At 41.5% G+C, this 17,555-nt stretch overlaps 1 protein-coding gene and 1 long non-coding RNA gene across 17 annotated transcripts in view; one reads left to right on the forward strand and one right to left on the reverse strand.

Annotated features, from left to right (window-relative positions):
* The window catches only part of CAPRIN2 (caprin family member 2), a 46,099-nt gene extending 38,304 nt beyond the window's left edge, over positions 1-7,795 (reverse strand). For 9 of the 16 annotated variants that reach the window (XM_023208990.2, XM_023208988.2, XM_023208987.2 and 6 more), the window contains exons 1-2: positions 6,225-6,604; positions 3,951-4,013 (exon numbers count right to left, since the gene is read on the reverse strand). In XM_023208990.2, the coding sequence (XP_023064758.1) occupies positions 3,951-4,013; positions 6,225-6,476 (315 nt within the window). In that variant the 5' untranslated portion in view covers positions 6,477-6,604. Of the gene's footprint in view, positions 1-3,950; positions 4,014-6,224; positions 7,384-7,600 lie in introns of those variants that run through there. The other 7 variants (XM_023208999.2, XM_023208998.2, XM_023208984.2 and 4 more) reach the window with 4 other exon arrangements.
* Positions 7,796-7,923: 128 nt separating this feature from the next.
* LOC111540575 overlaps positions 7,924-17,555 on the forward strand; it is a 21,391-nt gene continuing 11,759 nt past the window's right edge. The window contains exon 1 of the long non-coding RNA XR_002731027.1: positions 7,924-8,124. This is a non-coding gene — a long non-coding RNA (uncharacterized LOC111540575). The remainder of the gene's footprint in view (positions 8,125-17,555) is intronic.

The raw sequence follows: 17,555 nt of genomic DNA on the forward strand, positions 1-17,555 counted from the left end.
CGCCATTCTCCTGCCTCAGCCTCCCAAGTAGCTGGGACTACAGGCGCCTGCCACATCGCCCGGCTAGTTTTTTGTATTTTTTAGTAGAGACGGGGTTTCACCGTGTTAGCCAAGATGGTCTCGATCTCCTGACCTCGTGATCCGCCCGTCTCGGCCTCCCAAAGTGCTGGGATTACAGGCTTGAGCCACTGCGCCCGGCCCAATTTTGACTTTCATGTCTTAAGAAATACATTGGTCCGGGTGCGGTGGCTCATGCCTGTAATCCCAGCACTTTCGGAGGCCGAGGCAGGCAGATCACCTGAGGTCGGGATTTCGAGACCAGCCTGACCAACATGGAGAAACCCCGTTTTCACTAAAAACACAAAATTAGCTGGGCATGGTGGCGCATGCCTGTAATCCTAGCTACTCAGGAGGCTGAGGCAGGACAATTGCTTGAACCTGGGAGGCAGAGGCTGCAGTGAGCCAAGATCGCGCCATTGTACTCCAGCCTGGGCAACAAGAGCAAAACTCCTTATCAGAAAAAAAAAAAAGGAAAGAAATACATTTTGAGAAGGCTATAGCTGCCATAGATAGTGATTCATCTAATAGATCTGGGCAAAATAAATTGAAAAGTTTCTGGAAAAGATTCCCCACATTCTAGATGTCATTAAGAACATTTGTGGTTCATGGGAGGATGTCAAAATATCAACATGAACAGGAGTTTGGAAAAAGCTGACTCTAACACTCATACATGACTCTGAGGGGGTTCAGAACTTCAGCAGAGGAAGTAACTGCACATGTGGTGAAAACAGCAAGATAACTAGAAGTAGAGCCTGAAGATATGACTAATTGCTGCAATCTCAGAATAAACTTTTAATAGATAAGGAGTTGCTTCTTATGAATGAGCAAAGAAAGAGATTTCTTGAGATAGACTCTACTGGTAAAGATATCATGAACATTGTTGAAATGACAACAAAACCTTTAGAATCTTACATAAACGTATAGTTGATAAAGCAGCAGCAGCAGGGTTTGAAAGACTGACTCCAATTTTGAAAAAAGTCCTACTGTGGGTAAAATCCTATCTAACAGCATCACACACTACAGAGACATCTTTCATGAAAGAAAGAGTCCATCAACGTGGCTAATTTTACTGTTGTCTTATTTTAAGAAACTGCCACAGCCACTCCAACCTTCAGCAACCACCACCCTGATCTATCATCAGTAATCAACACTGAGGTAACACCCTCGTCAACCAGCAAAAAGATTACAACTCACTGAAGGCTCAGACGATTATTAGCATTTTTTAGCAATAATTTTTAATCAAGGTGTGTACCTTCTTTTTGACACAGTACTACTGCACCCTGAAGAGACTACAGTATAGGACAAACGTAACTTTTACATGCACTGGGAAACCAGAAAATTTGTGTGACCTGCTTTTTGCAATCTTCACTTTATCATGGTGGTCTGAAACAGAACCCACAATATCTCTGAGGTATGCCTATACTGGTAACAGTTCTCTGAATCTGAAGATTCTATTTTTTTCCTTCTGACTTACCTGCATTTTCTAAATTTTCCACCTTATATATTGCATGTATGAGGTGTGATTTCTCAAAAGTAGCACCAACTACGTGCTTAGTTACATCTAAAGACCTAACATTCATTTTATACTTAGTAAATCTACATGTAATAAATATTTTATATACCTACTACATGCTATATTCTATGCACTAGGAATACAGCAACTAACAGACAAAATCCTTACTTTCATGGAACTTACATTGTAAGGGTAGGAAAGAAACAAAATAAAACTTCATAGCTTGTCAGAGAAGTGCTAACTTCTCTTAAGAAAAATTAAGCAAGGAAAGGAGCTAAGAAGTGTGAATGGGGAAGTGGTAGTGGGGTGAAAGCAGATCTCACTGTGGGTACCTTCAAATAAAAAGATGGAGGAGGTTGGGAATTGAGCCATTGAAACATCTGGAGAAAGAGCATCCCAAGCAGTAGGAAGATCATGTGCAAAAAGCCCTGCAGAAGTGTGCCTGGGATGTCTGAGGGGCAGCAAGGAGGCTAAGGTAGGTAGACTGGAGCTAGCGAGGGGCAGCAAGGAGGCTAGGGTAGGTAGACTGGAGCTAGCGAGGGAAAGAAGAGCAGGAAACAGAGTCAAAATGTCAAAGGAAATAGGAAGGATATTCTGTAGTGCTTTGTAGACACAGTAAGGACATTTTACCACCAGATGTGAACAAATGGGGACTTCTGAGCAGAGGAATAACCATCTTGACTTGCATCAGAACAGGATCACTGAATTTACTACGTTGAACAGACTTGGAGAGGGCAGAAATAGAAAAACCTGCGAGGAAGAAGTAATTACTACTGTAATAAGTACTGCAGATGAAAGATTATACAGCCTGGATGAAGATGGCAGAAATGGTCAGTTTCCTGATTTACCTTAAAGGGAGAAGTGAGCAGACTTGCTGATGAGCTGGACGTGAGCTATGAGGAAAAAGGAGATAAATTCTCCAAGATTTTTGGCAACTCCTTCTAGTTGATCAAGCCATCAACTCACACAGCTAAGATTAGAGGAGAAGCAGATTTTGGGGAACAGGGAAAAATTACAAAGTGTCAGATAGGCAAATGGACACAGAAATACTGAGTTCAGAGGACTGATCTGTTGGCAATATAAATTGGGCAGTTGTCAGCATATGACTCCAGATAACAAAGTTCATACATTTATTATAGAAGCAACATGTGGCTATAAAGACAGTAATGAAATATTAAGAATGAAGTTTGCCTGGCTGGAGCAATTAATATAGCATGTCCTTAACATTTCTTAGAGAGCTACCATGGGAATGATCAATCTCCAACCCCCTCTCCCCGATGTTTCTCAAAAATAAAGAACACAATTCTAACAGGACACTTTATTCAAGAATATTTACACACACACAAAAAAAGGTTTTATCACTTTAAGAGTTACTGAACACACCATGACTTCAAAACAAAGCCACACTGAAATGCTGCATGTCCAGCTAGGTCCTCTCCCCAGCTAACTGAGCACACCATTCACAGAGCTCACACAATTCGAATATGTGTCTCAGCAAAATTATAACTTACTACATCACAAAAATTCTGGGTCAGTGAAGAGGAGTCACTATGGAATGGGAAAAGTCCTTGAATGCCAGTATCTATGATGTATAGCCAAAAATTTTAGTTGAAAGGCATAAAGACAGAAGACCCACAAACAAGATCAAATAATTTTCAAATAAATGTGTCCCTTCTTAGCCAGGAGACATGATCAAGTCAAAATGGCAAACATCCACAAAGCACTGTTTCCTTTCCACATTGCAAACTCTCCTTCACAAATTACATAAAATTTGCAATTACCAGGTATATCACTGACAAGTTAACCAATGGAAAAAATGCAAGTAGCCTAATGTTTATAGTAAGTTTTTTTTTTAAAGGCCAGATATCCATCAGATAACATGCCTCCTGAGAGGGGACACGAAATTCCAGGATAGAAAAGTAGGAAGAGACCATGAAAGGAATTAGGGTGAGGCAGCTAGAGAAAACTAAGGTAAGCTACAGTAAATATTCTTTCACATTTTGGAGCACAAAGATGTCAGGTTTAGAATACACCAGTGAAGAGCTGAAAGAGTATGCCCTTCTCTTCTCCTTCAGTCCACTCTGGCACGTAAGTTTAATTTAAATCTGTATGTTAACTCTTAGTGACAGTCTACAATTTCACTCCTGTTTAACAATCTACACCCCCATGCATACTGTCTTCTAGTCAACAGAAAAAAAAAGTCATATCTGAGATCTAACAGGCACAAACAACAAAGGCTTCTCAAACAGTTTTGAACAAACTGTGGATTTTAACTGTGTGTGTGTACTATAAAAACTCTGGTCTCACTAAATCCATGTAGAGTTTTATTAAGAAAAGAAAACCAGCAAGTCTTACTAAAAGATCATAAGCCACTTACCAACTGGTCTGGATTAAGTTGCTCTCCACTTTTCAGGCGATCCTTATAATCTTCCAGTTTGAGCTACAAAAGAGAAACCTGTATCTACCATAGTCTGATACAAAATTCAGAAGCAAATAAACTAAATGCCAGACTTTGTCTCTAGGGAAACAAAGTCCTTGAAGCAAGCTATCAATCTGCAAGACTACCATTTTACTATAAGGCACGCAGCAACTGTAGATGAGTTCCAGTCAGGGGAGAAAAAATACACAGAATCACATGAGTCTGGAATTACAAAAGTTAAGCAGTAATAAAACTATTTTCTCCTAATGACTCTATCAATAACAAACTAGACTACTTAACCCATGGGGACTTACCTAGTAAATCGTATGTCCCCAACACAGTAGTTTCTCAACAAGGGACAATTTTGTCCCCCAAAGATACCTGGCAATGTCTGGGGATATTTTTGGTTATCACAACTTGGGAGAGGGAAGGAAGGTGAAGAGTGCTACTGGTATCTTGTGGTTAGAGGCCAGGGATGCTGCTAGGCATCTTAAAATGCACAGGACAGTCCTTTACAACAAGGAATTATCCAGTACAAATGTCAGTGGTGTAGAGGTTGAGAAGCCCTACTCTAATCTTATGCTTAAACTGTTAGTTCAGTTACCTGTTGAACTATGTGGCATTTTCCTAAAAGGAAACTCCTATTGGAAGTACAGAAACATAAAAGAATTCTTTTCTATCATTAAAGTAGGCTCATCCTGAAGTTATTTTTCATATTATATTTGATACTTAAGGAAATTATGAAAGATAAATTGCATTTATTGGCCCCATAATAATGACATAAACCCACTATGGTATTCTTTTTTTTTTTTTTGAGATGGAATCTCACTCTGTTGCCCAGGCTGGAGTGCAGTGTCGCGATCTTGGCACACTGCAACCTTCACCTACCAGGTTCAAGCGATTCTCCTGCCTCAGCCTCCTGAGTAGGTGGGATTACAGGCACCCCCACCACGCCTGGCTAATTTTTTTTGTATTTTTAGTAGAGACGGGGTTTCATCATGTTGGCCAGGTTGGTCTCGAACTCCTGACCTCAGGTGATCCACCTGCCTTGGCCTCCCAAGCGCAGGGATTACAGGTGTGATCCACTACCAGGACCGGCCCCACTATGGTATTCTAAAAGCACTTTTTAGGCTCCTCCTGTATTGGTTTTAGTGGCAAAAATCTTTCCCAGAAGGTTGAAAGAAGTACTGGTACTATCAGATAGGTATTCAAAATTAAAGAGCTACTATAGGTAAGCTAGAGAGCTTACGTATACATATATGTAGGTCCTCCTCCTGAGGGAGGCTCTGTCAATAGATCCTGCTTTGACCATTTATCATATTGATGGGGAATCTGTGCTGACCTGGCACTCACCTTATCACACTTGTGATCAACTGCATGCATTAAAAAGACAAATAGTGAGAGCCACAGAGAAGTTACTAGCAACTTGCCCTTTTTACTACTTTCTTAGTTTAAAAAAAAAAAGAAAAAAGAAAAGAAATAGAGTCAACCAGACGCTGAAGAGTCTCTTCACATCCCTCCATTAAAAGCAACTTTAAGGTTTCACTAGGTCTTGGCACAAAAGTATTTAAGAGCCCATAGGTCCAGTTACTCAACCTCACCTGTCCAAAAGCAGAAGAGAATCATAATACAGCAAAGCAATGTGCAGTCTGTTTCACAGGCTACATGACTCAGGAAATGAGGAAGGATTTAGATCTTTACAACAGCATTTTCTGTAGCTAGACTTAACTCCTGGGTCTCTTTACAAGGCTGACTACAACGCTTTCACCCAGCAATCGTAAATCCTCACCTAACAACACAAGTGGTAAAACATTTTCTAGTTCTACCACGGTTAAACCTTCCAATGACTGCAGCAGTAATACTGCAATATCAACTGCTGCAGAAAGTCACAAGGAAAACAAGCTAAAAAATCAGCTATTAACACATCTATGAAAAGAAACATTAATACTACATAAGGAATTAATCTGACCTAAAATAGCTAGCTCTTAAAGTATTTCAACAGCAGCATGCATAATAATTTTACTATGAAGAATATTTTTATTCAGTTGTTTTGACAAATGAAACAGAAAATGTTTAATACTTCCAACATGTAGCCTGCTTGTTTAAAGCAGCTAAACCTAAGGTTAGTTAAATTTTTAGTAAAAAACACCTACGAGCTCTGAAAGAAAAATGTCAGCTCCTTAATCTTTCAAGATCATGCATATACAGAACTGGAAGAAAAAAAAAAGTTACCTTCTTTTTCTCGATGTTTCTAATTTTGTGTTTAAGGCATATGAGTCCATTTTCAATATAGGTCTCATATGCTTGGGAAGGAGATGCAGCAGAACTCAGAGTAGACTGCAGGGGGCTCAAGGCCCGCTGGCTTTCCCCATGCTGACTGTGGTTCACTTGGGGCTTGGCTGACTTCATATTCCCCTCTCTTTCCTCCTCTGAATGGCCTGAAGGTGACTGGTAACCAAAAGGGGATGGAGAGAGTTGCACCATTGAAACAGATGAGGCTGAAGGAGGTGGGGGAAAGTTAAGTATAAAATTAGGACTAGAGGGACACAGCCAGCCAATAACTTCCCCGGAAAGTCTAGACCACTCCCTTAAATTATTTTCCACAGAAGTGAGCTCAAAACCCAGTGATGCTTCAGATACTGTACTTCCATCCTACTTTTAAAGTAATTAGTGCCGCTAGCCAATAAGGATAGCCTTTACGTAGGCAAAATCTCCAACATAGAGGATGTTTCCAGAAATTCGATTTTCCACATAGGGAGGAAGAACTGCAATGGCTTCACAGCTCCTTTCCTCTCATGAGGGCAGACCACGTTCTAAATAATTCCCATGGACACGTGATGACACCAAAAGAATAAGCTTCCCACACCGGGACCTAAGGCAGCCACTCAAACCTCTTTACACGATCCTCACCACCAGCCCTAACCTCAATCCTGAACGTTTGAAAGAAAATCCCAAACTCACAACATTCTCTCATAGCTCTAAGTGACCCAGCAGCTTCTTGAACAAGAATGCTAACTTCCCCAATTGCTCTGGGGCCTACAAGGCAATCCATCACTACTGGACATTCACAGCCAGGTACTCTCTCAACCTGCAGGAACTCCGCGTTGATTCTCGGTTTGGTTTAGACTAGCCCAAAACTGCTTACACCCAACCAGTTAAAGCTTGTTCTAGCGAGCCCTTCCCCTGCCCTAGAGTGGCCTTTGCGCACTTAGGTATCCCTCCCTCGACCTCCAAGCACCGCGGTATCCCTTTCTCCCCGCTTAGGAGCATCCCCAAAGCAAGGACAGAACAGGCCCCATGCACGCCAGCGAGCACCCCCTCAAGTCTCCGGGAGAGCCTGCGCAAAGAGCACCTCTCCCGAGCGGCCACGGAGAGCCCTGCAGGCACCGACCCCCACCCTTCCCACAGACGCCCCTGGGACGCAGAAACCGCTTCTGCAAGGCCCCAGGGCAGGCTGACCTGGAGGAAAACGCACCGGCCACGGGCCACGGCCCACGGGAGCCCCGCCCCGCCCCGGGGATGCCAAGCCGCCCCTCCACCTCGCCGCGGCGCCGGCCACCCAGACCTGCCCACCCTCGCCGGGTCGGCCGCCTCCCTCCGGACTTCACCTCCCCAGGCAGCCGAGGCCGCCGCTGCCGCAGCCCGGGCCCGCCTTCTAAAGCCGGCGGGAGGCAGGAGCGCTGCGGAGGTGGACCGGCGCCACCCCGCACTCGCGTCTCCTCCTCCTGTCTCCTCCCTCTCCCCTCCCGGTCCTGGCCCGCGGCCTCTGCGGCGCCAGGAACCCCGCCGACTCCACCGCTCGCGCCCAGGCCCGCCCTCCGCGCCGCGCGCGGCTTTTGTAGGCCGCGCCCGGCCCCGGCTCGCTCCTCCCCCGGCCGCCCCGCCACCGCCTCCTTCCGGTGCCCCTTCCCGGCTGCAGCTGGCCGCCTGCGCCTGTGGGGTGTTAGTTCCGGGCCCAGCTTGGGCTGGTGGGGTAGATCGGGAGAGGGCGCGGTCTCACAGCCTTTGCACAGATTGCGGGGCACCAGGTGGGGGCCCAGGCGACGCCGAACGCGGGCAGAGCGGAAACCGCGCAGCCCCGCTGGACCTCGCTGATTGCCGGCTGCACCGGTGGGTTCGCGACCTTGAACAGGTGACTCCAATAGCTCCAGGAGGGCAGCGCGCCCTTGGCGGAACTGCCAGATAAGCCGAGCTTGAGGCTGTCCTAGCCCAGTGGGCAATCGTGAAATGCAGAGGCACCTTTGCCTCTCATATAGCATCTTTCATAGTAGGATGGGGAATAAACACCGTTTCCTTACAGGAGAATCAGCCTGTAAGAGCAGAATGCCCCAAATCAGCATTGCCATAAAAACGGAGTAGGTGACTTCGCAACCTGCAATAATAGGATTGAGTTTATTCAAGCTGTATTATTTGTTCATGTGAAACACATTTATTGACTGGCACGCAGAGAAAGCTGTAAAAAAAACTTTGTAAGGTTACATAAAATTAAGAGAAAAGTCTGGAAATACATAAAAGTTTATTAAGGAAAGGAAGGTGTTTCTGAGACCAAACAAGAAAAGCACACACACACAGACACACTCAGCAATACTCTGCCCCAACATATGTTTAGTTATTACACCAAGTGGAGTTTTTTAGGTCCTGTCTGTCCCTGACGCTCTGATAAAAAATATTGAGACTAGCAAGAGAACAGAGAAAATTCAGAATAATCATCAAGGAAACAAAGGTCTAGTTTTAAAAGCCTTGGTCAACTTCACACAAAATTAATTTTAACATTACTTAATATATTTTTTGGCATCTATTATCTGTGTTCTTTTCAGTCCCTGGTGACATAACGTACCCTAATGTTGCATTTTAACTTTGAATCTGTGAATCCCATATGTGTTCTTAAGCGTCAGAGAAATACTAGATTTTCTCTTTTACTCGTTGTTTATAACCAGAGAAAGAGCAGAAGATGCTGAACATGAGGAGAGGAAGGCTGTGCCTTCACCTTTGATGACACAAAAAACAGTGGCCATAATAAGAAAAAATGTGAAGGACATACTGTTGGATCAATGAGTTGACACAAAGTTACAGCACAACCTGAGTTGTAGCCCAAGCTAATGATGAATCTAAAAACCATATTCCAGTCAAAGTAGTCATGAAATGTTTGCCTTCTAATCGGCCAGGCAAAAAGGAGGCCATAAATTTTAAATTTTCTACTAAATGGATATTCTCCTAAATGAATAAATCTATACAGATTTACTTCTCAATAAGGATTATAAAAATGGATCACGAAAGAATGCAAAAGCAAAAGTAATTAAATTTCAAGTCCAGTAAGGTACAGTCTGTATATGTATGGCGTGACATTTATAGGAGAACATACCACAGTAGATACTCCTGAAGCAATGTCTTCTAAACAGGTTACAAAGATGATTCAGATAAAAGCTTTTCTGCTAGAGGAGATCTTTAAAGTCAGTAAGTCTGGCTTACTTTGAAAGCATATGTCCCCAAAACTTTTATTTGACAGGAGTTTGGTTTATTTTACCCTCTCTCACTCCCTATTTTCTATAACACCGTGACTTTTCTTGCCAACTGTGAGGCAGTATTTGTGGCATACCACCCCCAAGCTTAGCAAGGAATAACTATATTTGCAATATAAAAAGTGTTATCTCAAATCATTGATAGAAGAATATATTCATTCATTCATTCATTCAACAGATACTTAGCACTTGCTATGTAGTAGATGATAAGGCTATAATGGTGACTGAGACAATATAGCTTCTGCCTTCATGGAGCTGAGTGGGGGAATTCAGTAAAAGCTATAGATGTAAATGGCAAAAACGACTAAATCAAAAAACCCGAAAGACAAAAATACTGAAGACTTTTATAATGGATGGTTCGATTTCTACAAAAACAGCAAGACTTTGCATCCTTTGAAAATGTGAAGCTCTTAAATATGCACTGTCTGACAAATGTTCAATTGCTGCAGGGATGGTTATGCTGTAGTCACTTAAAATTCATATAGCTTCATATTGTTGAAACTGGAAAGATAAATCCACCTAAGGATGTGAAACCTGGTAGCGTATTAGTAGAGATATGAAAAATTATCTTAGACATATTGTTGTGGGTGATAGAAGTCTGTTTCTTATTGGCTGTACAAGACTTTGTGGATAATTGCCACCGAGAGAGAGGGAGAAAGTCACCAAGAAAAATAACAATAAGGCTAAGAAAGCAAAAGACAGGGAACAGTAACATAAGGTTGTTTAAAATGTAGCACTTTCAGCCAGGCATGGTGGCTTAGGCCTGTAATCGCAGCACTTTGGGAGACTGAGGCGGGCACATCACCTGAAATCGGGAGTTCAAGACCAGCCTGGCCAACATAGCGAAACCCCATCTCTACTAAAAATACAAAAATCAGCCGGACATGGTGGTGCACCCCTGTAGTCCCAGCTACTTGGGACGCTGAGACAGAAGAATCACTTGAAGCCAGGAGGCGAAGGTTGCAGTGAGCCAAGATTGCGCCACTGCACTCCAGCCTGGATGACAGGAGCGAAACTCTCTCTCTCAAAAAAAAAAAAAAATATATATATATATATACACACACACACACACACATATATAAAGTATTGTCACATACTTGCTGATTCATAGAGTATCTATTCAAATATTTGAGAAGAGAAGCTTTTTATGAAAGTAAAGAACTGAGAAATGTAGACCTAGGTAGGAAAAGAAAACTTGCCATAATAGTTTAGAGTATTTTTAGAGAAATATCTGGTTTGTAAGATTACTATTTTGGTAGGCTTATTTTTTCATAAAATTATAATACACATTCCTATTGGTTTTGTTGATACTGTTTTTCTGATATTGAAATTAATGCATTAATAGTGCTCCACCATTAAGTACCTTTGAAATAAAAGTTCTTTAGAGGAGGAATAATCAGTGTAGAACTTGTGAATGTGTGTCATTAAATCAATAATATCAAGCCCATAAAAATATGATTTCTGTCCAACTTTGAAGTATTGTAAAGTGCCAACAGCATGGGCTTTGGAGCCAGACACACATGGACTGGATTCTTATTCCTGCCCCTTACTAGCTGAATGCTCTTGGGCAAGTTACTGAAATTCTGTGGGCTTCAGTTTTTTCAGCTGTAAAACAGCTGATAATAAAACAGACATAATATTACCTATTAACAGCATTGTTAAGGATTTCATTTTGTTTCTGTAAAAGCATGTGTCTAGAGACTAGGCCATGAAAACGTATCCTCCACTGAGATACCTGTATTTACTGCTTTTCCCACAGTAGGAAGCCCAGCATTTCTCCTAGTAGCCAAGGAGAATTAGAGAACTGTGGAATTTATGACTCAGGAATCCCACCCCCACTTATTTGAAAGGTAAGGTATATAAAGCTGCTGGAAATTTGTGAGTTTTCCAAGACCTAAAGAATCTAGGTCTCCTGCCTTCTAGTGCAACATGCACTCCAGGCTGCTTCATGCCTTTCCCTTGCTGCTTCCATGCACTAAATAAAGTATAGAAATAGGCAATTACACTTGAAGAATTGAAACCAAAAAGAATAAGTAATTCAGTGTTACAGTGTCTTCAAAGGAATTCATTCAGGAAGACATTTTTAAATATTCATGTATTTTGATCCAGTAACCTTTATTTTAGGAGTCTCCCCAATCAAAATAATCAGAGATGCAAACAATCATTTATTTATGAAAATGTTAGGCACCACATTTTTTTAAGTGGTGAGAAATTGTAAACAACAACCTAGACATTCAATAATAGAGAAATGGCTAAATAATGTGACTCTAAGCCTTGAATTTTAATTCAAGTAGTACAAATCATCTTTTCAAAGAATATTCAATGACATCATATTATATGAAGTGAAAAAAGCACAGGATAAAACACGGCATAAAACATTTAGTAAGATTGTGATTTTGTAAAATATTTCATTTTAAATATGCATGGAAAAGGCTGAAAGATGTTTTCAGTTTATTTTTATAGCATACGTTCAGTCTTTATACCAAACCAGAAAAAGTATTTTCCCAAAAACATGAAAACTGCCCCCTCCATAGATTACCATTATTAACTTTTTGCTTATATTCTTCTAGACTTATTTCCAAGAAAATATCTATATAATTTTTTACAAAAATAGGAATGTACTAAACATTTTGCAATTCTGCTATTTTGACTTAAAATATAGTGAGCATCTTTTTATTAAAATAAACTTGGTGCAGTGACTCACACCTGTAATCCCAGCACCTTGGGAGGCCAAGGCGGACAGATCACGAGATCAGGAGATCAAGACCATCCTGGCTAACAGTGCAACCCTGTCTCTACTAAAAATACAAAATATTAGCCGGGCATGGTGGCGGGCACCTGTAGTCCCAGCTACTCGGGAGGCTGAGGCAGGAGAATGGTGTGAAACCAGGAGGCAGAGCTTGCAGTGAGCCGAAATCGCGCCACTGCACTCCAGTCTGGGCGACAGAGCAAGACTCTGTCTCAAAATAAATAAATAAATAAAAATAAAATAAAATAAACTTTAACTTTGGATTAGCTTTGAGAGGTAGAATTTCATATTATTTTAATTATATTCTTTTTACTTTCTGTGAACAAGTTAGAACTAACATTAACAGAAATGTTAGTTATACAAATAGGAATCACGGCAATATTATACACCCGTAACTATTTGAATAAATGGTAATCTACATAATTATTATTCTTGTACAAGGACAAGAATCCTAAGTGAAACACAAAACAAGTGACTCTAAAAAGAAAGCCTAAAGTGGTACAAGTTATTTTGTGACTTGAAAAAATACTTCTTATTCGCCATGACTTTGTTAGCCCAGAATTTTTCACATAAATGATTTACTCATTTTTAATAAACAATATGTCCTTAAAAAGTTCTGTTTCTGAGATATGGCATCAAAAGTACAAGCAACAAAGGAAAACATAGATAAGTTGGACTTCATCAGAATTGAAAACTTTTGTGATTCAAAGGACACTATCAAGAAAGTGAAAAGACAGCCCACAAAGTTGGAGAAAATATTTGTAAATTATACATAAGGTATTTGTACAAAAATATATAAAGAATTCTCTTAGAACTAATTAATAAAAAGACAGCCCAATTAAAAAATATGCAAAGAATATGATTAGGCATTTCTCCAAAGAAGAGATAAAAGTGACCAATAAGTACATGAAAAGATGCTCAACATCAGTAGTCATCAGGGGAATGTAAATCAAAACCACAATGAGATATCATTTCACACCTACATAGGTGATCATAATAAAAATATATAATAACAAGGGTTGACGAGGACGTGGAAAAATTGGTTGGAATCCTCATACATTGCTGATGGGAGTGTAAAATGATGTAGCTGCTTTGGAAGACAGTCTGGTGGTTCTTCAGTTAAACATACTGTTACCATATGACCCAGCAATTCCATTCCTAGGTATACTCCCAAGAGAAATGAAAACACATATGCACACAAAAGTTTGAACACAAATTTTCATAGCAGCATTATCCAAATCACCAAAAAGTAGAAACAACCAGGCCGGACACAGTGACTCACACCTGTAATCCCAGCACTTTGAGAAGTTAAGGCAGGTAGATCACGAGGTCAGGAGTTCAAGACCAGCCTGGCCAAGATGCTGAAACCCCGTCTCTACTAAAAAAAAAAAAATACCAAAAATTAGCCGGGCATAGTGGTGGGCACCTGTAATCCCAGCCATTCAGGAGGTTAAGGCAGAGAATTGCTTGAACCTGGGAGGCAGAGGTTGCAGTGAGCCGAGATTGTACCACTGCACTCCAGCCTGGGTAACAGAGCAAGACTCGTTTAAAAATAAATAAATAAAGTAATAAAGTAGAACCAAAATATCCCATCTACTAATAAATGCTTAAATACAATGTGTTATATCTGTACAATTGAGTATTATTCAGCCATTAAAAGGAATGAAGTACTGATACAGCATGTATGAAATTTAGAAACATTATACTAAGCAATGCCAGGCGCGGTGGCTCACATATGTAATCCCAGCACTTTGGGAGGCCGAGGCAGGTGAATCACTTGAGATCAGGACTTGGAGACCAGCCTGGCCAATGTGGTGAAACCTCATCTCTACTAAAAATACAAAAAGTAGCCAGGCGTGGTGGTGGGCACCTGGAATCTCAGCTATGGGGGAGGCTGAGGCAGGAGAATCACTTGAACCTGGGAAGTGGAGGTTGCAGTGAGCCAGGATCACGCCACTGCACTCCAGCCTGGGCAACAGTGAGACTCCATCTCAAAAAAAAAAAAAAAAAAAAAAAAAAGAAGCCAGCACAAAAGGCCACATACTATATTATTCAATTTATATGAAATGTCCAGAATAGGCAATCTGTAGAGATTGCCAATCTATAGAGATTGTCTATTCTGCCTAACCAGAACATGGATAACTGGTTATCTAGGACTTGGCGGAGTGTTGCAGGAAAATGGAGAGTGACTGCTAATGAGTACAGGACAGCGTTTCATTGTGGGGCAATGAAAATGTTGTAAAGTTGATATAATGATTGCACAATTCTGTGAGTATACTAAAAACCATTAAATTGTATACTTTAAATGGGTGAATTGTATGGTGGTGTGGGTTGATTTGTATCCACTAAAAAGACATGTTAAAGTCCTACCCCTGTACCTTGAATATCACCTTATTTAGAAATGGGATATTTGCAGATGTGATCAAGTTAAGATGAGGCCATACTGTATTAGGATGGACACCTAAAACCAAGGACTGGTGTCCTCGTAAGAAGAGAGAGATTTGGGGCCAGGTACGGTGGCTCAGGCCTGTAATCCCAGCACTTTGGGAGGCTGAAGCGGGCAGATCACGAGGTCAGGAAATGGAGACCATCCTGGCTAACATGGTGAAACCCCGTCTCTACTAAAAATACAAAAAGTTAGCCGGGCGTGGTGGCGGGCACCTGTAGTCTCAGCTTCTCCGGAGGCTGAGGCAGAAGAATGGCGTAAACCCGGGAGGCGGAGCTTGCAGTGAGCCGAGATCGCGCCACTGCGCTCAAGCCTGGGCGACAGAGCGAGACTCTGGCTTAAAAAAAGAGAGAGATTTGAAGACACGGAGGAGACACAGGGAAGAAGGCCATGTGATGACAGAGACAGTAAAGCAATTTAGTTAGTGAGCCAAAGAACACCAATGTCCTGACAACCACCAGGACATTGAAAGGAGGGAAAGGATTCTTCCCCAGAGCCTTCAGGAGCATCCCCCTGCCGACATCTTGATTTTGGATGGCCAGTCTTCCAGCACTGTGAGAAAATAAATATTTTCAATAAAGTAAAACAATATTCTGTAAATTATGTAAATGTAAAATAAAACAAAATTCTGTAAATATTCAATCAAATAAAACAATATTCAATAAAACAAATTCTGTTGTTTTAATTCAACCAATTTGTGGTAATTTGTAGCCATATAAAATTAATATATATGGTGTGATACAGTATGTGAATTATATACTAATAAAACTTTCTTTTAAGGGCTCTGGGTTTATTTTTGTTTTTAAGTGGAAATGTGTATACTCATGGCAGAGAGCGTTGGAAGTCTAGAAGGCAAAAGGCGAAAAGGAGGCTCTATTCATGCCGACTTCTGCGGGGCAGAGGCAGGAGTGAGGGGAAGGCCTAGACCAGAGCCCTTACTGGGGTTCTGCAGCAAATGCAAGGCAGAGCAGGGGAAACAGTTTAGGATTGACTAGTTTGAATAATTCCAATAGGCTTTGGGCTATAGAGGTGATCTCTAGTTGCCTGATACCTGGCCCTGTGACGATTTAGGGCAGGGCAAACAGTGGCTTGGTATGTGAGAATTAGATAAGAAGGTATGTGGAGCCACAACCTTGATCAGGTGGTCTGCACATGAGTTCCCAGGAAGCCGACTTACAGAACAAAAGTAAATATAGTTTACCATATTTATTTATGGTTCGGTCCTGTGATAAGTGGATACCAAATAGACATACAGAATCTTAAAAAATGCAGTTAAAACTGATAGCCTGATACCATTTACCTTCAGACTGAGTCCCCTACCTACCCAAGTACATTGCCTGACAAGTTAACAGCTGAATACTATTCCCTGATTGGTGCTTTGGCCCTGGGAACTAAACTTTGGTTCCTTCTCTATCCAGTCATTCTCTCTCCCTTTAGGCTCTCTGAAACTGCATCCCACCCAACTGCCTGTCCATCCCAACAGGTCTGATCACCTATTCAGTGAAAGATTAAAACAAAATTTAGCAGCTCCCAACTGCCCCCAAGATACAATGTTCTTTGTAAATTATTTACATTTTATTTTTGAGTAGCTAATGGAATACAGTTGCTATACGGAAGGAAAAGTATCCCCTCACTCTTGTCCTCAGTTCCCTTCCTCCAAGTTAACAAGTATTAACTATCTTTGGTGGGACTTTCCATAGATTTTATGCACATATAACATACATTCTCCCACCACCATCACCATTTTTTTTTAATGTTTATTTATATATTTATTTATTGAGAGAGAGTCTCGCTCTGTCGCCCAGGCTGGAGTGCAGTGGCGCAATCTCGGCTCACTGCGAGCTCCGCCTCCGGGGTTCATGCCATTCTCCTGCCTCAACCTCCTGAGTTGCTGGGACTACAGGCGCCCGCCACCATGCCCGGCTAATTTTTGTATTTTCAGTAGAGATGGGGTTTCACCATTTTAGCCAGGATGGTCTCAATCTCCTGACTTTATGATCCGCCGGCCTCGGCCTCCCAAAGTGCTGAGATTACAGGTGTGAGCCACCGCGCCCGGCCCACCACCACCATTTTTTTTAATCCAAATGTGTTCACATACAAACACTGCTCCATCTTGCTTTTTTCTCCTAACAGTATATCTTTGCAATCAACCGTATACCATTATACAAGGAGCTTCCTCATTCTTTCAAACAAGCATAGTATTGCATTTAAATGTATCATAAATTATTTAATGGACACAATGTAAGTTATTCAGGAAATGAATACCCTGAAAGCCCTGACTTGATCTCTAGGCAGTCTATGCATGTAACAAAATTTTACTTGGAACTCATAAATTTATACAAAAAGTAAAGGTACCATAATTTAACCAGTCCTCTAGTGAAAAATATTAAGGATATTTCCAACCTTTTGCCTTACAGTGATGCAATTAATAACCTTATTCATACATCATTTTGCACATTTATGAATATATCTGTAGGAGAAAACCTTCAAAGCAGTATTACTGAATCAACTATGCTTTTGATAGGTGTTTCCAAATTGATTTCCATAGAAGTAACCACATTTAAACTCCCATCAGCAACATATGCAACCTGTTTATCCTCCTCATCATTAACACAGCATGTGTAGCAAGTGCTGCCGTGCCCAGCTCACATTCCTCAGACCTGTCAGTGTGTTTCTGTGACTTCCGACTGTCAATATCTGCTCAGTCTCTGCCTGAGAGTCCCCTTCCCAACTGAACAAGGAGTCTTATGGGATTACAGGAAGGTCAAAAGCACAGAAAATGAACTCCAGTACCCTCAACCCGCAACTCCCCCCCCCCCCCCCCCCCCCCCCCCCCCCCCCCCCCCCCC

This window comes from Piliocolobus tephrosceles, chromosome 10, assembly GCF_002776525.5.
Source record: "Piliocolobus tephrosceles isolate RC106 chromosome 10, ASM277652v3, whole genome shotgun sequence".
Taxonomy (NCBI): domain Eukaryota; kingdom Metazoa; phylum Chordata; class Mammalia; order Primates; family Cercopithecidae; genus Piliocolobus; species Piliocolobus tephrosceles.